The sequence below is a fragment of the Dermacentor albipictus genome, chromosome 1 (assembly GCF_038994185.2).
Source record: "Dermacentor albipictus isolate Rhodes 1998 colony chromosome 1, USDA_Dalb.pri_finalv2, whole genome shotgun sequence".
Classification (NCBI taxonomy): domain Eukaryota; kingdom Metazoa; phylum Arthropoda; class Arachnida; order Ixodida; family Ixodidae; genus Dermacentor; species Dermacentor albipictus.
In genome coordinates, this window is record NC_091821.1 from 365,155,070 (window position 1) to 365,182,873 (window position 27,804).

General features: G+C 45.9%; 1 protein-coding gene across 1 annotated transcript in view; it reads right to left on the reverse strand.

Moving 5' to 3' along the window:
- The window catches only part of LOC135906974 (arylsulfatase B-like), a 34,325-nt gene extending 17,237 nt beyond the window's left edge, over nt 1–17,088 (reverse strand). Inside the window, exons 1-5 of the mRNA XM_065438622.2 lie at nt 16,807–17,088; nt 10,449–10,608; nt 8,855–8,967; nt 4,990–5,100; nt 4,140–4,262 (exon numbers count right to left, since the gene is read on the reverse strand). Coding sequence (XP_065294694.1) covers nt 4,140–4,262; nt 4,990–5,100; nt 8,855–8,967; nt 10,449–10,608; nt 16,807–16,956 — 657 coding nt within the window. The 5' untranslated portion in view covers nt 16,957–17,088. The remainder of the gene's footprint in view (nt 1–4,139; nt 4,263–4,989; nt 5,101–8,854; nt 8,968–10,448; nt 10,609–16,806) is intronic.
- Nucleotides 17,089–27,804: the final 10,716 nt, after the last annotated feature.

Consider the following 27,804-nt stretch of genomic DNA (forward strand, 5'->3'; position numbering starts at 1 on the left):
GCGAATAATTATCGATAGAACATGCCGATGAACACCCTACAAATCTAGGAAGTCCGACGCGCCGCGACCGGATAGCGAGCGAATATGTTCGCCCCATGTTGGACACTAACGCCTGGTCGTTCGCGCGTACGGTCACGCGAACGGTGGCGCGTTCGAACGATCGTGTTCGTTCATTCCGGCCTAGGCCTCGCAAGACGGTCTCGCGGAAACCTGGATCAGCGCACGCGCGGAACGTCCACGCCGCTTGCTGATCCCCAGCCAAAGAGGAAGAGCCTACTCCCTGTCGCCCCCGACCAATCCCGCCTTTAGGTGGCGCTAGTAGCGCCACACTTGCGCCATCTCTCGTAACGCACTGCAACCCGACCGACCGCCGGCGGCACTAAGCTACGCGGAGACATTCGAGTAAATTCACAGGAGACGGATTACAGGAGACGCGAGAAATGCGGGGAAAGCTACATATCAGGGGACGCGTGAGAGTCGCGCATCCCCACAGATTGCACCTTAAGGATAGCTGGCAGTGTGCGAAAAAAAAATTGGCAAACTGTCCCAATCACTGTCGAATTGTGCGGGGTGCAACCGTTTTCGGCGAGGTCGTTTCTGGCATGCATGTGTTTGTCGTAGATCAAGCATTTTCTTGCTAAATAGAATAATTTTGACAGCCTAAATCGTTAACTAAACATTAAAAGGTTACGCGAAACAAAAGGTTGGTGTCTTTAAATGTACTTCAATGCTGTAACGAAAACACTGTAACCCATGGCAGAGGTGGTCACCTATATACGTAGAGACTGAAAAAGCTGTATTAAACAAGCCACAAGCCGTGTTCATATGCCGTGTTGTATTAAACAACACAAGCCGTGTTGATATGCAAACAGCCGTTCATGCGGATGCAAATTGCGAGATGTCGACGTATCGATGTCACAGGAGTGAAGGTGATTTGGTGTGGTGTGATTGTGTGGTGCTTTCTTTGTCTTACTTCTCGCACAGCAAGCATACTGGTTTGTGCAGCGCTTTCTAAGCAACGCGCATCTGGAAGGCCAGATGCCCAACCGAGGAGCCACTTGTATCCGTTTATAAAGCCGGTGGGTGACCGGGGGCGGGGACCGAAGCACGCACGTCCCGCAGCCCAGACGTACATGCCTCATTGCCCCCACCCCCCCCACGCGCACGCACAGACAAACACGCATGCGCGCTGATGTAGTCTGTACACGCACATGCAGGCACAGTCCGCATGCTGTGAGGATTGGGAGGTCAATCCCACCGCTCGTAACCAGTTGTCAAGATTGGAGTCGGACATGAATTGGTAGCTGGCCCATGCCGTCGTCCAACTTATCCACGCTGAGGGCGTTGTTGAAGGGAAGGACTGCTTCTCATCGAGAACGAGGAATATGGGTTTATTTACAGTATCTACATAAGGACGTTGCAGTTCATGAGTCTGGCATGACTGCGAGAGAAAGTACACTGAGCAGCCGCACAACAGCGGTTTATAAACACTCGATCCTCCCTCGATCCCTAGGTAAGGGAAACGTTCGACCAGTAGACGAGCCGCCTCTCTGCAGGAGGGCTTAGAGCCGATTTACGCTCGAGCCGCCCATCGCCGCATGCCGCACCGCACGCTTGCGGTCGCGTGAAAAATTGCGCGTATCAAACACCTGTGCACAAATTTCGGTTTACAGTGTGTAAGGTATGCACTGTGCACACAGTGTAAATGGTAATTTGTGCACATGTGCTGGATACGTGAAATTTTTCACGCGACGGCAAGCGTGTGGTGCGGCTTGTGGCGATGGGCGGCTCGAGCGTAAATCGGCCCTTACACACACACACACACTTCCGGACAGGTTCAGGGCCCCAACCGAGGTCAAGACGGTCTTCGCAGAATTCGGCGCTTAGGTCAGGAAAGGCGCATCTTATTCCCCCAGCTGATCCCCGCAGCGCGGCCGCCGGTTCTCCGTTGCCTTGCGTCTTGAAAGGCGCGTGGGAAGGGGCCTCCGAAGACGTTTCCTCGGGACCTCCCTTGCTCACGGCAGACCGGGTCGGCGGAGGCGTGTTTAGTCACAAAGCCTGGTTTGTCGAACTCATCTCGGATATCCCGCGTCGCCGAGTGGCGGACGCGGTGCATTTTCCTTCGCACACAGTAGACTTAGTGACGCCGTGTGGCTAGATGGCTGCGGTGGCTTTCTAGGAAAAGTCGACGCCGCTCTCGCACCTTGCTGGCAAAACTTGCACCTGAGCTGGCCGTTCTTAACAATGTGCCTGTGTGGCCGTTCTTAACGAGTGCCTGTGTTGTGCACGCACAACACAGGCACTCGCAGTCCGCACGTACGCACGCACAAAGCACACACACACGCGCACACTCGTGCACGCGCCCATACACTTATTCACAAACGCACGTATGGGTTTTTATGTGTCAAGAGAGAGAGCGAGCGAGCGAGCTAGAGATAGATAGATAGATAGATAGATAGATAGATAGATAGATAGATAGATAGATAGATAGATAGATAGATAGATAGATAGATAGATAGATAGATAGATAGATAGATAGATAGATAGATAGATAGATAGATAGAGAGAGAGAGAGAGAGAGAGAGAGAAATAACGTTTATTTGCAGCCGCAAAAGAGCCCCGAAGAGTCAAGAGTCTTCCTGTCTCCTCGGCTTGCTCCTCCCTTTGCGGCTGGCTGATGCTCTTTGGAGCTCAGCGGTGTCCAGGGCCATGCGGATGACTTCCCTTTGATTATCTTCCTTCGAGCTGGTCATTAAAGTCTCCCAGGATTGTCTATCCCTACCTGGTTTATTGTATCTAGGACATGTCCATATTATGTGGATCATGTCCGCCTTTGCACCTCAGTGTTTGCAATTCATGATATCAGTGTTATTGTGCCATCTCTTCAGAATGTAGGGGTTGCAGATCACCCCCGCTTGGAGTTGCCTCCATGTTATCTTTTCTTGCTTACTTAGTTTCATATGCGCCTTTGGCAGTGTTTTCCTTCCAATTCTATAATAAATGAGAATTTCGCTGTAAGTGTTTATGCCATCTTTTTGTTGGGGCTCCCTGGCTGGAGAGGCTGCATCGGTCAAGGACATCAAGAAAGTGCGCGTATGCGTGTGTGTCTAGGGACATACCGACTGATCCAGTCTCAGCAGCCGCGCAAAGTCCGGGGGGTTAGGTAAACAAAACTGGGAACATGCCTTTTCGGTAAAGGAGTCGATAGGGGCGTTGAATACTTGGGCCTCTTCACTTCCATTTGAACCTCGTCACCCGTGTGTTTCTCTTTAGGATGTAGGGGCAACTGCCCGCTACAGACATATATCTAAGCCGGCAGCTGTTTTTATTTACATATTCCCAAATTGAGTCCCTTATTTTGTTCTCAAGCTTCAAGAGGAGCGGAGTGAAATAGTGTGTAATGCAGATTAGCGGTGTTCTGCGCACTCATTCCGAATACGAAGGTAATAGCCTATCGGCTGGCCACTTTCATTTCACCTCTCACACAAAAAGCTATTAAACCTCATTAGGAGGCCCTCTGGTATCATACGATTAGTAATCATGCACTTACGCGATCACTTTCACAAAACTATCCTAGCGTTTCTCCATAAGATGGCGGTCGAGAACCCACCTTATTAGCTACTAAAGGGCGAGATAACGAGACAGCCTTCTCGCCAATGTCTAATGGCGGATGAAGCTTACGTAAGACGGATTTTGTGAATATCTATGGGCTCAGGTAACCTTGTTGCCTGAATGAATGACTGAAAGAAATGACCCATCCTTGTCCGTTCATTTACGCTGGCTGAATGATCGGAGATTAGTTGAACGGATTGCATGGTTCATAGGATGACAGAAGGGTCTGCCATGATGGACTGATTCAAAAATAATTTTAAGCAAGTATCAATAATTTCATTATTTTCACATAATAACTATAGAAAATTACGAATGTGTGCGGGCAGCGCAATACAGGGCTGTTTAAAACGATAGTGTTCAATGTGCCAAAAGGCAACAAGAAATGGAATGAATGCATAACAGCAGTAAAGCAGTTATCGGTACCACCAACTAAATCGAATAACCCAACTGTCAGCAAGTCAGCGAACTTACGCATTGCATAATCAGTATACCATAAGCAGGCCTGTACCCATGATTGACATGCTTACCTTAGATTTGTCGTGTTTCTCAATTAGTGAAATAAACTTCTCAGTGAACAAGTGAGTAATGTAAGTCCCGTTTTCTCCCCAGTCCGGTGCCTCGTTGTCCCTCAGGTCGAGACCGACGTGGTCCTGCAATACAAAGTGCAATACGCCATGTACTCGTTGTTTATGTTAATGGCTGCTTCTGCATTGAACTCTGATGCAGCGTTTGCTCGCATGTGCCGGAGACCACCAAAAAAAGTATTTCTTCATGGAAAAAAAATCCTCTTATGGTATTTTAGGTTTCGTCGCATTTGGTCAGTATGCATACTTATGGCAAAAGCACGCACCAAAAAAGAAAGAAAGAAAGAAAGAAAGAAAGAAAGAAAGAAAGAAAGAAAGAAAGAAAGAAAGAAAGAAAGAAAGAAAGAAAGAAAGAAAGAAAGAAAGAAAGAAAGAAAGAAAGAGCTGGCAAGCAAGTAGCATTCTGATGTTCAGCGACGCAAACGATGAAGTTGTGACCGCAACCGTACCTCTTCATTTGCATTGCAAATAACATGCAGTCACTTTTACGACCCTCTCCATGGCCATGCGTGAAGTTACGAGAATCGGCTTCCGGCGCTGCGTTGTAACAGGCTACGCCCTTCTACCTTTTATTTCATAAGATTTTGCTGGCTTCTCCAGCTCTTGTTTTTGTTTTCAGACGTATAAAATAATATTTTATGCTTTACTGGCGCGAATTAGTTCTTGCCTTGGAGACGTAGGGTGCACTTACTGCAGAAATTGCCTGATAGGAGTAGCATCTCTGCGCCTGAGCTTTGGAAGAAAGTTTTTTATGCTTTTGCGTTTTGGGAAGTACGGTATCGTCTATACTCACGAGGCCAGACGTATGGTCGTAGTAGTCCGCTTTACCGGTGTAATAACCGTAGAAACTGTCAAATCCACGTCTCAAAGGCGTATAGTCGGTTTTAAAGAAACCAACGTGCCACTGGAAAAAAAAAGGAACTAAATGAGATTGCGTTGAGAAGGCTGGGCAGTTACGCACAATAGGTGTGTAACCTAGTCTTTAGCGAAACAACAGCAACAACAAACACAACCGGAAGCATCGCGTTATCTTATATTGAACTCATCCACTTGTGAAATGAGCCTACATAATGTGTTTCTGCGAAGATATTTAGGAATTTTTGAAGCTCAGCTGCGGCAAGTAGCACAATTCTAGTCTTTGGGCAGGATTACTCAAAGAGGCAGAGATTATTTTCACGAGAAATCAAAATGCACAATTGAGTAATTACTAAAATTCACTAATGAAGTTATTTAACGATCACTTCATGCACATATTTCTTTTTGCAATTTGTGGCCGGGAGGGGGAGTGGGGTTCGCAAGGCGATGGATCCACTTGGAACGAATTCTCTGAATGGCATGGGTTTCGATATAATAATTGCCAAACTTTGCGAAGAAATACATTGGCGGTCCAGTAATCTTTTGTGCTTCAATGCAGAAAACGTTATTAAAAAAATAAGTGGAATGACAGCATATTTACCTCAAATGTGATGGCGCATATCTCAAAAATGGTTTCGCCCACATAATTATATTCGAGTAGATATGCCTTGTGGTCTCACCTGTTATTATTTGTAAAGCGCGAAATGGGCCGTAAGGTAATTATTTAAAAGCTCACTGAGTAAATTGCAAGTAGTTGATCAATCATGTATCTTGATTTGTCTGCCCCTTTGAGTAATCCAGCTGAAGAAGTATAATTGTGTTATCTGCCACATGCGATCATCAAAAATTGCTGATAGACTTCTCAGAAACACCCTGCCTAGCAAGTATACAGAGAATTTCTCAGCTAAAGGTTCACAGGTTAAATCCAGAGATTAAAGTGTGTTCGGCGTCCCATATTTTATAGGGATGTAAGGGACTACTGGCCATCCAATAATTTGGGCCCCTATTTACACAGAAAAACTCTTGCGCTAGAACTGTTAGTAAGAGCAGTTGCCAACCGATCACGACGTTGGACATATTTGAGAACTTAGAATAGGGGCCCGAAACGTTTGGATGGATGGATGGATGAAAAACTTTATTAGGGTCCTTTAGGGCGCGCACTAGCGCGCAGCGGGCCACTCCCACGTCGGGACAGAGAGGCCGAGTCTCTCCGCCGCGTCGCGGGCCCGTTGGACAGCCCATAACTGTTCTTCGAGGTTGGGGCTGTGTAGGACCGCATCCCAACGTGAAGAAGTGTTGTTTTTATCGCTGTGTAACGCGGGACATCGCCAGAGCATGTGAGGTAAACTCGGTAAATCGAAACGTTTGGAGCCCCAAAGAAATAGCGTCGAAGCCGCTGTGCATGCGCCAGACCCAAACTACGTTTGGGTTTCGCGTCGGGCACGCTATTTCACTAGAGGGCTTTAGAATAGGGGCCCCAAAAGAGCTTTGCGGGTGTTAGCGTTGGGGCACGCAGGAGTGAAGAATTTTAGAAGAGGGCTTTGTGTTTGCGGATAGCATGTTGTGCTGACAGCGCCACTACGGCGTCAAAGAAAAGCTATTAGAAATAATGAAATAAAATATACCATTTTACGATAAGAGCGATTTTGACTTTCATGTTTTCGCGTTTAGTTACAATTTAGAGGCTATTTTATTAGTAGCAAAGAATTAGTAGCGCCTAGCAAACGCAAAGCCCTATTCTAAAACTTCTTCACTCCTGCATGCCCCAACGCTACCATCCGCAAACCTCTTGGGGGTCGCAAACTTTCCCTTGGGGCTCCGAACTTTGGGCCTAAACTATTCTAAAACTCTCTATTAGGAAAAGCAGCCGGCCAATCGTAAAGAGCGCTTATGAACGAAAAGCTTTGCGCATTCGGCCCCTGCCTCTTGTGGCAATGACGTCAGCAGCGATTTCAGTGTTGTTCAATGTACATTCGTAGAACGCAAATAAACTGGCATAGCCGAGTTGTTTGATTTGCCTTAGACTCCTTCACGGGAAACCATCGGTAGAACAGTGGCTGCATTTAGGGCATACAACTGGCCTGGTACAACGCAACAATTTCTTACACTCCTATTTTTTTCTTACCATCCACCGTTCACAGCTCGTTGATGCCGTTGACAACGTGCGTGGCTCGAGCCACAGCAAATGGAATAAATTCGCTATGTTATTCCGGACCTGTTATCATATTCTTTTTTCATTTTTAACCAGTGGTGCGCAGTGAAACAAAAAAGAGACCATTCTTTTCTGACACTTTTAGGTGGGGTTGCTGGAGAATAATATTGTACATATGCCTCATAGAGGATCTGCGAACGACAAGAAATGACTCTCAAAGGGCGACTTGCGTCTGTGTGTCGCCTTAATTTTCAAAGTACACTGCTGTGTTTACTAAGCGCGTCTCCTTTACAATGGTCGTGGAGGGCACACCTGCCTTATAATGCAACCTGCACTACCACAGAGGACTTAATAAGAACAGATTTGATTTATGCAATAGACCTGACCGGCCTTGGTTATTTCATTTTCTGCTTGTGTTTTTATTTTCCCGGAAATGTAACTTTCACGAAAGCCAAAGTTATTTCACGGCTTTTGTGTTTGTCCCATGGTTGAACATGCTCAACTGGTTTCAACAAATGGAGTGTCTTAAATTGCCCGCTAATTGAACACTGTAAGAGGTGGAGCTAGACGCAAAATTTAAAGAAGGGAGTGCGTGCCAAATGCATGACAATACTGCAAAGACAGACGCCGGAGACGTTTGTGAAACTTCCGCAGAGGATTGGGGATGTTGGCGCGAGGGCGCACTTGTCAGTCACAAAAATAATGTGTAAGAAAAGAACGTGAGCTTACCGTCGATATACGTGTGCGAAACCTAAATTGCTTCTTGAGATGATCGGTGCTTGTATCCCCCCTGCTATGTAATTCTTGTGATTTTTCATATTGCGTGGGAACTTGTTCGGTTGATTAAGTGATTCAGTTACTTACTTACGCACTTACTATCAGAGATGCCTAGTGCAGAACTCTGAATTATTTGGCTATCTGCATTTCTCTAACATGCCCCAGAAGCACGATACACGAGCTTTTGTGCATTCCACATCCATCGGAAAGCAGTAGCAGCAGCCTAGGACCGTACTCTCAGCCATATGTTCAGCAGATGAACGCTGCATTCACTAAGCCGCCGTGGTGTATGGTGCTTCAGAAATGGCCTCTTGGGATGTTAAGCTATAAATTACATATATATATATATATATATATATATATATATATGGGGTTTTAGGTGCCAAAACCACTTTCTGAATATGAGGCACGCCGTAGTGGAGGACTCCGGAAAATTTTACATATATATATATATATATATATTATGTTATGTTATATATATGTTACATATATATATGTCACAGAAGTTCGTGTGTGTATTGTAACCAGGTTGTTCAACGAGACCACAACAAAGCTCCTCAACTTTAGCTGATTGGTGTGCTATTCGACGTCAGCTAAAAAATGAGAATCAATGTGTTTGAAAGCTTAAGCCTAGCCTAGTTCAGCGATCATCGTATTACGCCTTCAGCGCACCCAAAATGCTTGCGTAACGCAGTTTGCTTTGCGTTCTTTCATTATTTGCGGAAAATGTATCCCCACCAGTCCCTCAGATAATACGCGTTTACTATGGTATTCACAATATTTAGCGCATAAACAGACAAAAAAGAAACATGCGCCACTATGTTCTTCTTACCGTCAATTACGCTACTCAGATCAATTTGCTTAATGATCTTACTTTACCGATCATATGCACTGTGTAGCCCAAGTCTTTGAAATGTTCAGGGATAAGCTTCAAATTGAGTGGAAGTCCCCACGGCTCCGAGTTTCCGATGATGCCCGATTGCATTCCTGCGAGAAATAAAAATAATCTCGTGAAGAAAAGGCCTGTTTTATACATACAATAATGGTTAACGTTCGAACTAATGCAAAACATTTCTTTCTTTTTTTTGTTGAACGCAGCTGCAGCCATAATTTATAATTCAGATGGCAACACATATTTCTTTTATTTTTAAGCAAAGAATAGCAAGCTCGTTTGATGTGAATTGTCTCCAGTTTTGTACCATAAGAAAATACAGCGAAGTAACACGATAGATTTAGACATCGTGGTGTATTGTCAAAAAGGAAAAAAAAGAAGTCGGAGCAAATTTTCTGTAACACTGGCAAAATATGGTCCACGTGGCGTTCTAAACTTGGCCCTTGAATCCTGGGACTCAGCGTCTGTAAACCTGCGGACAGCGTATTTAGAATGAGTTACACTTCTCACAACAGGCTATAACAACGAAAAACTGCCGCAATCGCAGATACAACGCTTACACTGAAGCACTCCGTGCAAACTATGTGCTTCCTCATTTCCGAAGCCTCGACGTCCTTCGCAGACAAGCGTCACGTTTCAGGTACCACGGCTCTAGTGCATTACGGCCTCGTGGTGCTGTTGACCTTACAATGCAATTAAGTTTGACCGCAATGTCAAGCTTGGTTGGGTAGCATTGCGTGAGCGGGCCCGACAAGTCTTCGCGTGCCCAGAGATCCTCCATGCAGGTTTCAGCTAGAAGCAAGAGAAGACGCACGGTGTCGCATACGTGCAGAGCTGTAGTTAATCCCCGAGCTCCATCATCACTCACGCTATGCGCGAAGAGTGGGTGGTATTCCTTTCTTGCTTTATTTGAACGTACTATATTGTTCCTAATCATGCCTTTTTGCTTCTGTCATGTCTGTGAGCTTGCTAAAACCTATCGAACAGCGGTCGCGATATGGCTTATTCACTGCCTGTTTTTGTACAGGTGCAATGTAGGCATTTCCATTTCTTTTGTTAGCTGGGCTGATAAAAAGAAGGTTTCACTTAAGTGCCAAATAAGAGGCACGCCAGCTGTTCTCATCGCAGGAATAGCGTTGAACCACCGCCAATGAATCAGACCCAGTTGATGTTATGGAACGCCCAATTTAAAAGGCTATATAAATAAACTCATGGTTTAGAACCCGTCTGCTTGTGCTCAACGTCTATCAGTGCATTATGGGATAAATGGGGAGACTGTGTCGTGATCCATGAGAGCAAAGCAGTACGGCAATATTTTTCTCCCATGACACTGTGATGTTTCGTGATAGAGGCTTTCGTTACATGTTTTTTGCGTTGCCGTAATCGAACTCTTTGGTACTCTCACTATAGGGTCAATAAATGACCTTAGTATAAGATATCAAATACGCTGTTATGTGTCTACTGCTCTACCGCTACCAAACACAGCCACCGTTAACCTTCATCTACAAAAACTGCACAGCTACTAGCAGTGAGTTCCCGGAAATGCGAGTTGAATTGAACAATCATGGGTCCTCACCAGTCCTGATTGGGTACAATCCAGAAAGCAGCGCAGACCTTGAAGGTGTGCACAGTTGCATGGTGTAATAGTTGTCAAGAATAATGCCCTCTGAAGCAAGAACGTCGAGGTTGGGCGTTGGAATTTGGTTTGATCCATGGAAGCTGACGTCATTCCAGCCCTGCGTGGTGTTACAATGGCAATCTGTCAACACTGACGTATTCAACAAGAACATTTATTTTCAACTGTGGACGCATTGCATGGAACGCTTCATTAGAAGTCTGGAAATGTTCAACTCTAAGGACCTGCAGAAGAGACAGACCATGATAGAAGGCAGTGGACACTGCAAGGAATAGCGCGAGAGCAATGAGGTGCTACTTCCAGACTCAACAGCACTCAATTCACCCTCCGGTACAACAGAGTGTCCACGATAGAGTGCAACGCACTGCTCAGCCGCTGTTTTGGGTATCAGCCTATTTTTCTGCGAAGATATTACAATAAAATTTGCGCATGTGCCAGTGCATAACCAAGTGTGACTGCTGAACGCGATGCATCGATTAAAATTGTCCACAAAGCACGTTATTTCTTTTTCATTAAAGACAAGATGTCAAACGCAAGCCCCCTATTGCAGGCAGTTTTGCGATTAGCCTCTACCTTTTCCACATTCCTGCTGCACAGTAGTCAATACTTGAGCATACAATGAAGAGGAAGAGAGAAAATTTGGTAGGAGAAAGGTGAAGTCGGCCTGAGCGATACGAATGACCTGCTACTCTGCACAGGGTTGGGGTAATGGACAGAGACAGGGTTTCAAGATGAAGGTGTCATATCGAAGATGATGATGGTATCTTCAGCATATCTCTACTGTTTTTGTGCAATGCGCGCCTGTTACTTTCTGGCACATATAATTTGGCGGGGAAAAGTCGAGGCTATGGGAGCATAGCCAGGCGACCGTCCACAGCTGCTCTCGCCGAAGGTGGATTTGAGCGAGACAGCCACTGTAGATTAAGGGCATACATATTAAATTGTGCATGCTATGTTGGGGGAAACGCACGACAGATCTTCTTCACAGAGCTGGCGCTTAGAGCGTACAACTTCATGCGATGGTGTGCAGTCGTTGAGAGAGCAGATTCCCTTGTTGGGCAGAATGATGAAACGAGTGCCAGTACTTCGTGATAAAATGTCAAGAACTCGTGTTTAAGAAATTCACCAACCGTACACTGCATAACTTCATGTCAAAGCGTGGATTTGGAAGCGTTTCTTGGCAAAAGCACTTTATCACTGTTATTATTCTGTGAGATTTCTAAACATTTGTCACATGTAACGCAAAACCCAGCAGCCGCAACGTGCCTTTACTTGAAAAAAATTATTCCGGAGGAGATAAGGTAAAAAAGCTTAGTGCGCTCAAAATAACGCTCAATAAAGTTGGGTTATCTCATTTTCGGTCGTGTTTCCAGACTTCATTCGGGACATTACCACTTTCGGTGCTTTATTGTTGTATGTCGTCTAAACGAGGTCTGACTCCCTTGCTCTCTATCTTCGAATGTGGAGCACTTTGTCTCTCAGTGCACCTTACATATAGTATAACGAATGTATAGGATGAGAAGACACACATGTCGCTTTCTTTATGTGTATTCACTGTAAAACGACATCTGCCGGCACCACTTGAAAAACCTTGGCGCTATTTCAAGGCCCCTGCGCCCTATTACTGATTATTTTTAGCAGTTCAGCTGTTATTTCGTAAGACGCAGTTCTTACGTTGTCAACTGCACGACAGAGGTGGTCAGTTACTAGCCGTTTCACTTGGCCACGTTCAAGGGAGCGTGGGCACGCTTCCAAACCCATTAGCATGGGTGTGGTTCGCAGCGTTAAATGTCAATCTACAAGCTGTACTCCCTGGTAAGAACTAGGACCAGGTAGACATTTAGAATGAGCGCAATCTTTGCAGCCACAGATTTCTTCTATTTCAATATGGTACGCATAGATAAGTTACCGAAAGATTGCAGTTAGGCCTTGGTGACGAAGCAGAAGCATTTTTACATTGCTGAAGTAAATAAAAATTGGAGGAAGCTTAAGGTTCGCCTTTAAGAGGGGAACGCGATAGCATTCAAAGATCCCAGTCTGCTTCTCACACTTCCGAGCAACTGAAGCGTATCTAACCGTAATGTTTACCGGGAAATGCTCACAGCCCGAACGCTATGCACGAAGATGGCCTTTCTGGCAGAAACACGGCCTCTTGCGTGTGCCCTGATGAAAGGATGGATGGATGTATGGATGGATGTTATGAGCGTCCCCTTTGGAACGGAGTGGTGGGTTGCTCCACCAAGCGGTTGTTATTTTATTTCCTAATGTCATACGTATGTTAAAAAAAAATAAGCCCGAAGAAATATTCCCATAACCAAAGTTTCTGAGCCCCTGTTAAGAACATTGTTTTTGTACGCCTCCGTTATTTGTATTTTCCATACTTTTCTTCCCCCAATCTTCCAATCGCTTCTTACGATTCTCTATTGCAGACATGTTTACTTTCTCCCTGCTCTCACTGAACCCAAGGACTTCAAGGAGGCCAGTGATTCCTAAATCGACCACTGGGAAGATATCTTCACAATCGAATAAAACATGCTCCATCGTTTCCCTAGCTTTATCTCGCTTTATAAGTGCGTGTTCTAAGGCATAGTGATCTCGCTTCGAAAAGTAGTGAGCTTCCCTTTGAGTTATCATAAATTGTTTCTTTCCTGGGGCCCTATAGCGTAAAACGAATCCTATATGTTTTTATCCCCATCTCTTGATGCCAACCTTGCGTATCCGCCGACTCAAGCATCGGGCGTTCACCCGCAGCGTTGTGTGAAGAGACCGATCAAATGCTATCCTCGTTCACAGGAGACTATACTTTTGTTTGCTTGAAAAAAACAAACACCATTGCCTACACTGATCTACTTGTCTTATCTAATTGGCTCCCAAGTCGTGAAGAGCACGCTAAAGTGGAGAGGAATTCGATGGCGCCGAGCCAGTGCACTGAATATCGATAACCGGATGATGGGGGTGGTGCCGGCGTCTGCGATTGGCCCGCTTTTCCTCACGTAGATTGCGGTGGCTGGTCGAAAATAGCGGCGGCATGCTGCGGAAGCTTAAAAATGACGCTAAAACGGATCATCAATAAAGAAGAGTTGGTAGAACGAGGTCGTAAACGTGCCGAAAGTGCTCGAAAACGTTAGCCGGCCACGCAAAAAGTTTTATTGTACGCAATTAAACCCATGCTCTCCGGCAGGTGCGAGTAGCCAGTACGTCGATCGGTGGCAGCCACCATTTATTCCTTTCGGAACGGGACAGCCTGCGGCTATTCAGAAGAAAATTCAATTTTGTTCGGTATAATAATGCATCTTTAACGCGTACACATCACTTTGACGCGGTGAGTTTTTGCGATTTTGTGACGTCGCATGATAGGCAGGTGAAGTGGGTGTAGCCCGAAATGTTTTGACCAATAGCCGAGGGCTAATGGCGAAAAGGCGTCGAATCAGAAATAACTAGTTTGCTTTTGTTCGGTCAAATCATGCATAATCAGTGCGCACACGTCATATAAGATGGGGAGCTATCGCGGTTTCTGTGACGTCACGTGACAGACCGGTCGAGTGGGGGTGGTCCAAAAAAGTATTTGACCAATCGCGGAGGGCTGATTGCAGAACTGGAATAGAAAAGTTTGGAATAGTTTTACGTTATAGCGCCCCTGGGCTGCTATTTTGTAGCGCTGCCTTATGCCTTATTCTATGCTATTCTTATCATCCACCACACACGGCCGCCTGATCCCCTTGATAATGTGGGCAGACCGTCGCTCTGACCACTGGCGAAGCGCGAAAAGCCTGAAAAAGCATAGCATCGGAAAAGGCATCGCTACAAAATACCGGCCCTGATTTCCTTTTTCCTGTTAAGTAGTTACTCATCGTAGGCTTCTTTCCATTGCCGCCACTCATGAGATTATCTCAGCCTCTCTGACTTTTCACTTGACGTTCTTTGCTGCTGTATTGCTCCCCATACAGGCCGCATACTTGCTGGTAAGCTTCCTAGTTCTTTCAATCCACAGTGAATCAATATTATTCCTGTACAAATGCCTGAACGCTCTACCAGCCCGTTTGCCTCAGTCGTTCTTCATAATTCATTTTACTGTGAGCTTTCCTTATTTCAAAACTTGTCCAACCCATATCACCCTGCGCAGCTTCATTTGTGTTTTCCCGTGAGCGCCCAATGCGAGGCGTCCCACTGACCTTGGGGTGCCATCAAGTCCTGATTGTATCCCTGATTTCAAGCAAACGACCGCATTCCCAAATCTAAGTCCCGGAGCCGTTACACCTTTCCACATAACCCGGAGCACCTTGTACCTATTGTATCCCGATATCGCTGTGTGTTTCATTATGGCCGCATTTCTCTTCCCCATTTACTGTTATTGTTATCTCTGATTTTTTGCACAGAATGACATTTGCGAACGTTAGGCATCCCTACCATTTGCCTAATTATTTCGCACCACTTAATATTTATTGTTGCACCGAAATGCTGTTTCATTATAGCTACAATCCTCGGCATCCTTAAATTTTCTTGGTGGATGTGCGTGCATGTCCTTTTCCTGTTTTGTATATCCCGGCAGGTGCTTATATTGCCTAACTATGGGCATGACTTGCTGTTGAACTGATATCACGTTACTATATGTCTCTTCAATAAGCATAATAATTTCCAATTTCCCCGCGCTAAAGTTAAAGCCTAGATATGTCACTTCATTACCGAATGCATTTGCAAGTAGCCGTGAATCCCCTGCATTGCCTGTTGGAATGTCACACGCTTGCATCAGCCCATGGGTACTCTCTTCCATCAGCTGCCCGTTACGGTTGTAAGACAAATAAAAACTTCACGTACCATTTTTGAGTGGTGCTCCTATTCTCTTAACGCAAATTGTCAACAGCAACAAAGGGAGAGGGTATAGTAGCATCAATTATCGCTGAATTTCAAATAGTTTTCCTCATTTCTCGTCTCCCCAAGCGATTTATATACGGTGATAACACTGACACCATAATCCTCTCGTTCGTTATTCATTTATTTTCACTCAATGAAATTTCCATACGCTTCAAGATATCATCCTCTAAATGTAAGCCTGGAGTGAATTCATTCTATAGACCCTAAAACATATCATTTTATTCACCCACTTTACCAGCTCTAATTTTATGGGTTACATTGCTTTTCTGTAAACTGACATGTTGCAGTGACGGTGAAGAACCACAGTAGTGCACAATAAGTAACGGAATCAACTGTTTATTGAGCCCACCGGGACCCATTAAAAAGGTAACAGTCAGAACAATAATAAGTGCGAGCACATTCGTCGCTCGTTGAACTCGGATCTGCGGGTCAGACGCAACGGATATTTGTACTTGACACATGGAAATTTCCAGCGGAAGCGCTGGTTCGCGCACGAATCCTCGTATGCAAAACACTATCCGTGTCACACATGCAGTCTCATTACAAAAGGTACGGCAAAAAAACAGAAAAGGTGGAATCGGCCAGAAGTATAGAGAATGTTCTGATACATGCAGGTGCGGCCTGCACCGATTGATGATGTTTCACATTCGTTAGCCGGTGAAAAGCGGTCACCGGAGAAAGATTAATAAGTACGTGGCCATATCGCCGATTTTGCTCTAACTGGTCTAAAAGAGCGCGTATTATTGTTTTTGCGCTTATAGATTAGAATCATCCGGCTTTCATGGAGCCAAATTTGAATTTTCTTTATTTTAACCACTTGGTAGATGTTACTATAGTAAGCTGTGCAACGTTCTTTAGATGCAGCTTTTGATCTGCTGTATTGGGATTTCTTCGTTCCCTACTATCGTTTTCTTACCGATTTTCTTGTACTTTCTTTTGAAATGTTAGAAGTTTTCTGGATCTTTCTGATGCTGGTGCTTTATTTTCTTCCAAATTTATCACAAATAACCTCTCACATTCTAGCGAATATTTTCGGTGTCTTTCGTTTTAGCCACGCCATGGCCGCTACGCCACCACAGCGACTTTTTCAGTTACCTTCCAAGTTCTCTTTCTTTTAACAAAGTTAAATCATTCGCACAAGTCATAACTTGAACTGGAGAGGGACTATACGTACTCATTAGTGACTTTTCCTGCAGGGTATACTTGTTGAAGGATTGAAAAGCGGGCGAGTTGGAACCTATATATTCTTGGGCGGTGCACTTAAAAACCAAACACGAGAAGAATGCAGGGCAAGCGCTTTGTGTCCTATATTCAGCGCTTGTCCCGTGTTCTTCCTCGTTTTTATGTGCGCTGTCCATTAATGGGATGCTTTGTTTCTCCAGGAACAGCTAGAACACGAGATGCGTATTGCAAATCAGATACTTGCCATGTCGTCCGCCAAAATGAAGATGATATGTGGCCGAGGAGAGCAGACTGCAGGCAAGAACTCTACACATAACAATGCGAGGGCGAGTACTGTAGAAAGCGTTCTCCGGATCGCAGCGTAATGGTAAGGCTGTGGCTCTTGCAGGAACATTATCCTACGCTAGCTTGTATGTAATCGTTAATAAAGCAAACAAAAGAAGACGGGGTTTTAAGCACTTCCGGATATTTGGGGCAGAAAAGTTGTGAGACCAGTTGTCGTGATCCAGGAACTTCACAAGCTCAACCCTTAACAGTCTCTGCGCTCACCCGTGCCAGCAGCCTGAGTATAGGTGCCTTACTTAGCTATCTTATCTCATGTGCCCCACAATGGATCGGCAGTTGTGAACAAATGTTCTACTTTGCTCTTTGCGTCTGTGCTGCGCCGCTATCGTACGGTGACACTTGGAAGATCGGACATGTAAACCCGATTTGCTTGAGTTCTTATCTTCCCATTTGCACTTAGGTGTGCGCCGTAGTGGCGGAAGTTAGCAATTACACGCCATGCACACGGTTATATTTTTCAGCATTGAAAGCCACATTCCTGCAGAAGCTGTTTGGAAGTGTTAGGCAAAAAAGAAAATCCAATTTAGGTGCATTAGGTGTCAGGCACGTTTCAACCCACGTTGAAGAGTTATTAGTTTCATCATATATCTTTGATTTTATCGCAAAAAAAATTGAACAGATGTTACTTGTCTATTGCACCTGGTAAAATAGTGCAGAGCTTATTCCGAAACAGTAAATGGGTTATCTTAAGTAATTAGGACCCATAAAAATAAATTATATTGAATGCGTTTACACGTACAGTTTTCAGCAAGAAACTTACCCCTGAGAAGAGTCTTGCATTTCTCTGCCACGGTTCACAGTCAACTGCTCGTATTCTTTAACCTCCATGCAGAAAGCCTCTTCAAGACGCGGTGCTTGTGCATCTAATCACAAAAGCACGTGGACAAGGTCTAGCGGGGACTTTATCGCAACCAATAAAGGAACACTTCAGAAGTACGGGCGATACCAGGCGCACCTGGCAAACAGAATAGGATAGAGAAGCGCTGATTAGAAGATGGCCCGGCGAGAGACAGAATAAGCCAGTGGTCTGCGTAATTTTTCCATTCAAAGTTCACTTGTTCTCAGTAAACCGAGTTTAGAGACAAGCAGCTGTTATTAAATGTGGGGAACGGAGGTGGAGATGAAAAAAACAAGAATGATATCTTGAAGCCTGGATAGCTGCAACATATGCTTCACGATAGCCCTGCCTACGTGAAGGAGCAGCGCGTGGTTACGTTTTCGTTGGTAAGCACAGACAGACACACGTTATCCAGGATTACACTTATGGATTATGGCGTGACAGAACGGCGGCAATAACAGCTACAAGGCCTGCCCTCCACCATTTGCACAACACTGGGCTGGGCTCGATGTTTTCAGGAAACCCCTGCCTTGTGTCTTCATTGCACATATCTTTCCGGTCGCGATCGTGTTTCGTATTTTTTTTCCTCATGTTTCTTTCTTGATCTTAACAGAGCGATAAAGCGCACTAGCTCAGTCCCCATCTCCTGTGAAACAGGGTGGCCACAAATAGCCGCCTAGCATTCTCGAACTAGTCAGACTTTACATTTATTGAAGTCGAGCACTTTGAGTACGTCAACTTCGCATTATTTATTGTCATTACAACCTCTAGCTCTATATTGCGATAAAGAGAAAGATAAACAAGGAAAGGCAGGGAAGTTAACGAGATGCTCGTCTGGTTCCATATTGTGAAGTTATCTATGCCTGTAATGAGCCTAGCTCCATCTTTTCCCTGCTTTTTTCCAGCTGTACTCCAAAATTCTCTCGCTTGTCTCGATCGCTGACAAATTAATGCTTACATCAGCTTTGAATTCCAGTGCTTCTGGAAGGGGAACGTTCCTTGTGGTCCTGACTGGGTGAATATCATGTTATTCCAGAAAGGTTGAGAAGCCATTCCACTCTGTGAAGGTGGATGTCCATTGAAGCTGTAGCACATCAGACAGGGTTAAACAAGGGCACATGTATTTATTTTTATCAGTTGGTAATGGCAATGAGGACAGTTTTGTGTTTACTGTGATATGCACTGACTGATTAGGTTACAACCTTAGATAGAACCTTGGCCACAGTTTAATGCATACACCACCGTTGTTGAGCAGTTGAGTGACATGGATTCGTGTGGCACTTCAAACCAAGCTCTTTTAGCACAAACTGAATGAACTATTTCATGCCTGGTTTTGAAGTTTCCACATTGAAATCTCCAACGATGATCACATATAGACATGTGGCATCAAGGCTAGCTCATACAAAGTGCGTGGTCGTGAACTTCTGAATATCACACTTAGGAATCCAGAGTTGTGCCTGAAGATATATACACTGGGCATGTGAGAATTCCATCTTTCGTTTGTACGGAGCAGACGTCCGCACAGTCGGTGGAATTGTCGTCTTGCGATTTCAGGGTGTATGGCTGTACATACATTTTTTTCCTTTGCGTATATGGCAATGCCTACTGCTCGTGAGTCCATGTGCTGTTCGCAAACAATTCCAGTATACCCACAAACTTGAAACAATGCACATTACTATTTTATTTATTATTATTTATTTTTATTATTATATGAGGCGGAATGGCATGAGGCCTGCTTTGCCTCCACCGCGGTTCGGCCCGGTACTGCACGATCTCCGGGATCGGCCTACACTCACCTTTGTTATTGTTGGCGCACAAACACTAAAAATGCATCGAAGTCTTCAGTCATTTATTTCATTTATTATTATCATTAATAGTACGGGCGGAGTGCTTGAAGCCTGCTTCACCTCCGTCGTGCGTTAGCCGGCATAGGTAGGCACAGTTAGGCTTCTGGTGTCCTACCTCCAAGTCCTCGCAAGCAGCGCTAATAAGGGTGTCACAGATGAGAACCACAGGTATATCTTTGGTCTAAGTGCGAGATTACTGTGGTCAGACAATTGGCAGCATGTTTAAAGGCGAGGGATGTTGATGCGAGTAATGCGGAGAAGCAGTGCCATGAAAGGCCGAGAGTAATAAAGGAGCCAGCACAGGTGGTGGTCTAGTGGAGGGTTTTCCGTGAAGATCAGTTAAAAGATGCATACTGCTAGGGACGAGGTGAATGCCAGTCTGGGCCCGATAAATAAACACGCCTTGTTGGCGCGTGAGGTCATGATGCAACTTTAGGAAGATTGCGGGTGCTAGGAATATCTTTGGTGTTGTGACAGGGCAAATGTTTGTCTAGTCAATGAATATTCGAAGCCTGGTTTATAGAAGCCGCGTACTCTAAGCCTCATTCGCATTCTGCGTCGCAGCTATGCTCATTAGTCTGTTAATTTCCTGATATTCCTGTAGGATCAGCAGCCAGACGATCTCTCCAGGGTGCCGAAAATTCTGTGATAAGCGTTTCCTAATGTGTGCGGGTGCGTACGACCTTTTGCGGAATTTTCTCGGCGCGTGATATTGTGGTTAGTGAATATGATATAGGTGTGTGCAGGTGTGTGGGGAAAGTGTTGAGCCGCTGTGTCGGTTCCCTGCAGCTCGGCTATGATGCGATTGGTCGTAGGTGCGATCACTGTGTACTTTGCGGAGGCGGTGGTGGAATACGGCGATGTCCCATTCTTTCTCCTATGCACTGACGTCGACATAGTAATATCAGCGTTTCGGGGAAGGGGGGAGAGTGGTTCTCCCATGTGGTGCACCCAGTGTAGTATGCTGCCACTTATTGGCTATGGGCTTTGCTATGTTCCTGGTTCATATCTCATGGAATAGATGATATCAGTAGGAGAGATCTGGCTTGTCGATATAGTGGATGTATATCTATGTGGTCGGGGTTTTAATGACACCAGACACAATATTTTATTGAAAGCAGAACTTGTGTCGATTAGGCGTCTTCTTCTACGAAAAGGAGCACAAGGCAATTGGGTGGCGGAAACACACACACAGGCATACACGCTATCCGAAGCTCTGCGATAAATGTTTCTTCACTTTGACCGTAAGTGCTATTATAATTGGCTGTTCTGTTATGACTGACTTGTCGTGCAGAGATTGTGGCCCAAAGTACCTCGATTACTTCATTTCACTGTTTTACAGCAACAGGTAAGAAAAAATGTAGACAAATATAAATAATTTAATAATACGGTAAATGACAATAAATAAAATTGCAATGACGCCGCATTGAAGCAAAATTGAAACCGTGCCAACGCTTCTAAGTGTCTCAGTTTTCTAAAAGCACCATAGCTAGCACTCATGTACGTGGTAGTAGTCTACAGCCATGTCGTGACTTATAACTCTGGAACAAATTGAGAGTGAAGCGGGGGTTTGATAACGAGTCTGTTTAAGCTTGGTAGTACTTTGGCCAGGGAGTTATGTCTCATTTTTCGCAGACTTTAATATCATTCTATGAAGTGAGGCTTTTGCCCAAGATCTAGGGAACGGTGGTACGTGACTACGCAAAAACAATCGCTTGTGTCTGTCACGTCTCTTGCCACCATTCCCCTTACTTTGTGCGCAGACCCTATCGCCATAGAAGGCTATGAACTACCCCAACCCAGTGCCACACTCATTTATAGTACAGTATTCTCATAAAACATTTCGTAAATGCATACTGTACAAAAAGTTTCTTTCTTGCCTTGATCGTGCAGGTAGCTGGGAAAAAAGTGTCTTCGCTAAGCATAGTTGTCGCCTGCGAACCTGGGTCCCTGTGGGTGCGTTATGCATGACTTCTGACATCGCGACCTGGATGACTGACATACATGCATGAGATTTACGCGCCAGAAAGGGTCGCATTAACATTTCTATTATTTTCGTGATCCTTGCTTTTTAATTTTCATTAGGTTTGGGGTACTAGGATGGTCTCGCTTTTTATCTTGCTTGAGTATTTCTTTGAAAGTGTAAAGTTATGCATAGACGATTGCTGCGCAAGCTGTCTTTTCCTTGTTCATCTATCATGACTTGGTCTAGTCGTTCGTCGACCGTTTCTGAAACTAGGGCATAGTCGATACATGACTGCCTATTTCTGCTTTGCGATGTTAGCGGTCAACGGCATTTGTTACCTCTGCTTACTACAGCAAAGTAGTCTTCGTCTCACAGGTCCAACACCAGAGAAACGTTGTAATCGGTATGTCTGCCTAGGTCTTCTATGTGCGCATTCATGTCTATTATCACCTGGCATGATTTCATTAACTTAGTTAGATGTCTTCTTACACAGTCAATCACTATTTTTTTTTTTTTGCTCTCCGGTATCGCAACCTCAACGTATATGAGCTGCTACTAGCCACGTCTATCTTTCTTCTCGTGTGCAACTAAACTATAATTGCTCCTTACGTCTTTCTTGCACCGTCTGCCACTTCGTACTTCGCCAAGTGAGCCTGTCTACGCCTCCACATTTCCTCCACCCAGTGACCTCGTTGCACCCTTTTTATGTAAAATTGCCAATAACCGCAGGCTGTTCCACATCTTGTGGATGCCTTTCAGCAATAGTCTACAGCTGCGTTAAAATTTTCAGCCACTGATCTCGCTGACTATCCCACTGGCCATCCCCGTGCATGTCTATTTAAGCAATCGTACTGCATGTGTACTAATAGTTGGTTCGTTGTTTCATAAATCCTTTGTTAATTTTAGTGGTTGCTGGTGCGTCACTTCACTAACTGCGTTCTTGAGTTCCTGTAGCCCGTCTAAAGAAGCTACTGTCTGTGCCACAAATCAATGTCCAACTGTGGTGCAGCTACGTACACGTTCGCCAAAATGTATCCGTTCACGCGCAAAGCACCGTCGTGGCCTGCTGCGTGCACTTCCTGGTTGATATCAATCAGTTTAAGTTTCATGGCTTTACTTAAGGTCCAAGTTTCCTTGTTGATGCAAACAGCGCCCTTTCAGTTAGACACGTCTTTCCTTCCACCTCTGACATCGCACGAACCGCGCTGTGCACGTTTTCGGAGAGAGAGAAACAACTTCATGTAGTCGCCTGCAGAAGGACACCATGACTAAATGGCACCGTGACGCGGGCCCTGACGTCTTCTCAGCGGGTCGTCTCTACTCAACTCCAGCGCATGTTACTCCCGCGGTCGGTTCGCTAACCTCTCTCGCTGCTTGCTTCGCAATTCCTTCTCGCCGTGCCTGCAAGATAGTAGATGGCAGCGCCAGACCTCAAATGAACCGGCCACATTGCTACCAAGGTCGACCCAAATAGGTCGCGAAGCTTCGGGCTAAATGCAGTTCAGAATAAATTGTCACTGACATGAGCAAAAGTGTTTAATGGGAGCAGCGATTGAAGCTCGAGCATGTGAGGGGGAAACAAACACTGGGAAAGAAAAAGAAAGCGTTTTTTTTATAATGAAAACGAGACGCAGTTCTATTCATTTAACGAAAATAATATTCTTAATCGGTATTATATACGCATGGCGAGAAAGGAAAAGACAACTATGTTTTACTTTAAACTTCCTATTAAATGCATTTTTACAGCGCCCACAATAAGAGGGGGCGGAGCGTTGACGCCGCTATCATTTGCTATGCAGTGCAGCTCTTGCAGTTTGCAGAAAGGCGCGCTCGTAAGGTTAACCTGTTATAATACGCCCCCTCACACATTATTTTGTTTTGATTGTCAGCGATGGACTGAATTCTGGTTTCGCTGGCGGTTTCGTCATTTCTTGAAGCCATGAGCCGCTTTTCATCAAATTGGAGAAATGCATTCGACGTTAAATTCAGAAATACTTTGCCTCAGGAAGTACTTCAATACGTTGAGCCGAAGCGGACCTATTGGCAATCAAAGACGCCCTTCACGGTGCTTCCGATCCTTCTTCAATGCCTTGCACTGCGAAGGCTACAGTAATAGTACTGTAACGGCACTAGTAAGCAAGTATCCAATAATAATAATAATAATAATAATAATAATAATAATAATAATAATAATAATAATAATAAACCCAATAAATTTTTGTCGTTCCCATTTGGTGTCGTGTGACGCTCGTCATCATGGTTGAAATTTGGACATTGTGAACAGATCACAATCTGAAGTAGCAGCAATGCAATGATTATTATTGTTGTTTAGGCCACATTACGCGATTATCCGTCGGCCTGACCGAAAGGTGGTACCAAAAAAATGGCCGATGGCGCAAAGAGTAAAAACATGTCAAAAATTGCCCGGATTGACGTATAGTTTCTCAGGGAGTCCTGCAAAAAAATAAATTAATGGCATTAAAAATAAAATTCGGTAAACTTTGGTTTAGGTGGTAATCGAACCCGGGCCTCCGAGGTGCGACACGAGCACGCTTCGCTAACGCCACGGCGTTTTTTTTTTTTTGCTTTATTGCATGGAATTATGAGTCGTGTGATTCGAAAATTGCTACACTACATTTGGACAAACATGACAAACAAATGAACGCATGCTACGCAATCGAGTGAATGTTCGAAATTCGGGCAAACAAACAGAAGCGTCCAGACGGGAAATCCATTCAAGAACGGGATCAAAGGTAGCAGCCGCATAACGCACTTGCGCAGCCTCTTCTCGAAAGACGGACCTTGTCGAGTGAGATGGCTCGGCATGTCTGTCGATCATTCGGCTTCTCCACAATGAATAAAGTGTTAATAACATAAATAATTTGTATGGTGTATTACTGGTTGTCTATTTGAAAGGAAGGAGCCGGATACTATAATATGTGGGAGGAAGGTCCTTTTTGATAGGTCTTTGTGAAGTGTCCCAAAATGTGAAATCCTTCACGACAAAGAATAAAGCAGTGTTCAGTTATCTCGGGTGGATTGCAATGTCTACAATTAGTATTCCAGGGTACAATATATATTGTTACGGGGTTGAAAACAGTCAGACGTATATTTACAAGATATTTACAATAATTGCAGCAGCTGACAACATGGTAGACAGCGCGCCAAGTCCAGAGCGTCGTCTTCTTCCGACCAGGATTAAAACATCTTCTTCGTCAGCGTGTCACATGACCCCCGGCGGGTGAAGCACCGGCTCGGTGCTGGTTAGGAGGCGGGCCAATGATACAACTTAAGACGCGTGACGTGGACCCCGTCGGAGCGTTGCTGAGCCACTGTTGGCTCAAGAGGGGTGATTTCGTACGTGACGTCAGTTACTTGACGCAAGACACGGTAAAGGCCAGAGTAGCGTGAAAGTAACTTCTCCGAGAGGCCAACGCGACGCGACGGCTACCAAACGAGAACGAGGGCGCTTGGTGTGTAATGGACGTCACGATGGCGGGCGTCATATAAGCGCCGCTGATTGTCCTGCGACTCCACAAGTCGACGTCGGGCAATATGGCGTGCTTCTTGTGCCTTGAGTGTGGCTTCACGGGCGTACTCGCATGTGGAATTCAGACGACCAGGCAGAACGGTGTCGAAAGGTAGTGTAGGATCGCGGCCAAACAAGAGGAAGAATGGAGAATAGCCTGCGGTATCATGGCGAGATGAATTACAGGCGAAAGTAACGAACGGGCGCGCAAGGTCCCAGTCGTGACGGCCAGCGGAATCACTTTTCCTGAAGCCACGTTTTAACTGGCAGGGTGGACGTGTGCAGCTTAAGGAGGAGGAGGAATAAACTTTTATTTTGGAAACAGTATTCCGGGGTAAGCCCTGGTTCAACTCTCGGTGGGAGGTCTCCTCATTCCAGGAACCCTCTGGCCTTCGCTGCTTCCTTGGCCCTGGCAACGAGACGTCGTTGTTGTTCCAGGTCCTCGGAGACTAGCTTGGCCTCCCACGTTTCCATGAGGTCTTCGCTTTGCCTGGCGTTGCAACAGTCTCTCGGTGGAGGCAACGCGTCTTGGTCTAGATGCCATGGACATTCGATGATCAGGTGCGCTAAGGTGTCCGGTACGCCGCACATTGGGCAGTGGTATCCTTGTAGCGTTGGGTACAGTCTATGCATGATGATTCCGTGGATATAAGTATTACTTTGCAGTCTTCTCAGTGTAGTGCTTTCTTCTTTGTTGAGCTGTGGGTGAGGTGGTGGGTACACCCTGCGTTCCAGCCTGTGATGTTGGAGGATCCCCGAGTACGTGATGGGCACGGTCTCTGCCTCCGCTGGCGCAGGCCGGGCGTCTCGAGAGTAGGAAGGGTTGGCCCGGCAGGTGTGGCCTCGGGCCGCGGCGTGTGCCGCTTCATTCCCCTCCAGCCCCTCGTGCCCAGGAACCCATGTCACGCAGGTGTAGGGGATCGGAGTACTGCGGTGCTTCAATAGCTTCAGTGCTTGTGTTGACACGCGACCCTTAGCGTAGTTTCTGACGGCTGCTTGAGAATCGGAGAAGATGACAGCTGCGTCCATGCACGTGGTAGTCGCTAGGGCGATCGCTGTCTCTTCTGCAGTCTCGGGGTTTTGTGCACGGACTGTAGCAGACGCTAGCTCTCTGCCCTGAGAATCTACGACGCTCAGGGCGTAAGCGTTTCTTTGCGGGTATCTGGCTGCGTCGGTGTACCTGGCGTCCGGATCTTGCCTGTGTCTTCGCCGTAGAGCATCCACTCGGGCTTGTCTTCTTTCCTTGTGGTACGTGGGGTGCATGTTGCGTGGAATTGGGGCTATGCACAGGGATTCGCGGAGGTTTGCAGGAATTTTTTCTTTTCGGTCCGTGGTGGCTATAAAGGTTTCACCGTAGCTCAGCCGTTGCAGCACTGATCTTCCGGTGGGCGTGAGCTTCAGTCGTTCTAATTGACTGGCTTTGTGAGCTTCAGCTAGCTCTTGCCAGGTGTTGTGTACGCCCATCTTGAGAAGCCTCGTAGTCGAAGCCGTAGATGGTAGGCCCAGGGCGATTTTGGTGGCTTTCCGTATTTGAATGTTAATTTTTTCTACCTCTGCATTCTTCAGCGCGAGGTAGGGCGTGCCGTATGTTATTCAACTGGTGAGGAGTGCTTGCATCACGCGTAGCGTGTCCTGTTCTTTAAGTCCGCTTCTATGGCTTGTAACTCTCCTGACGAGATGCGTGAGCTGTGATAGCGTTCGCTGTAGTCGCGGGAGGGTGGCCGCCCCGGACCCGTCTTTGTGTATGTGTAACCCTAGAACTCGTAGGGTTTCCACTTTTGGAATGGGCGTTCCATTGAGGGTGACGTTAGGATCGGGTTCATCGTAGCCGGGTGGTCTGCCTCTCGTTCTTGACTTGAGGACGAGGTGTTCGGACTTCTCGGGAGCACAGCAGAGGCCGCATTTGTGCAAGTAGCTCTCGATGGTATCTACTGCTTCCTGTATGCGTGTTTCTTGTGTTCCAGTGTTTGAGGCCCTTGTCCATAACGTGATATCATCTGCATAGAAAGCGTGTCTTACGTCTGGTATTGCGTCAACGAGGCTGGGTAGTTTGATCATTGCGACGTTGAAGAGCAACGGCGATATGACCGAACCCTGCGGGGTGCCTTTGCTCGGTAGTCGGAAGCTGTCGCTGCGCAGGTTGTATATTCCAACAGTGGCCGTGCGGCCCGTGAGGAAATTCCTGACATAGTCGTATGTCCGGGAACCGCAGCCCACGTCTTCGAGGTTGCAGAGGATAGCTTCGTGACTGACGTTGTCAAAGGCTCCCTTTACGTCGATGGCTAAAATCGATGATTTGCTTCTGGTACTCAGGTGGTCGATGAGGTCTTCCTTGAGTAGAAGAAAGACATCTTGCGTTGACAGGTTCTGCCTGAAACCGAACATAGTGTTTGGAAAATATCCGTTGTCTTCGAGGTACGAGGTTAGCCGGTTGTGAATCATATGCTCGAAAAGTTTCCCTACGCACGAGGTAAGGGAAATTGGGCGCAAGTTCTCGATGATGAGCTGTTTATTTGGTTTGGGGATCATGGTAATCTCCGAGTGCTTCCATGCAGCCGGTAGCTTTCCTCTCTCCCAGCATTCATTGAAGTACTGGAGCAGGGCTGCGGTAGCCTGCTGCGGAAGGTTCCGAAGATGCTTGTTCATGATCCGATCTTTGCCCGGGCTGGTGTTTCTTGTGAGCGTCGATAGTGCTGCAGAGAGTTCAGCATGCGTGA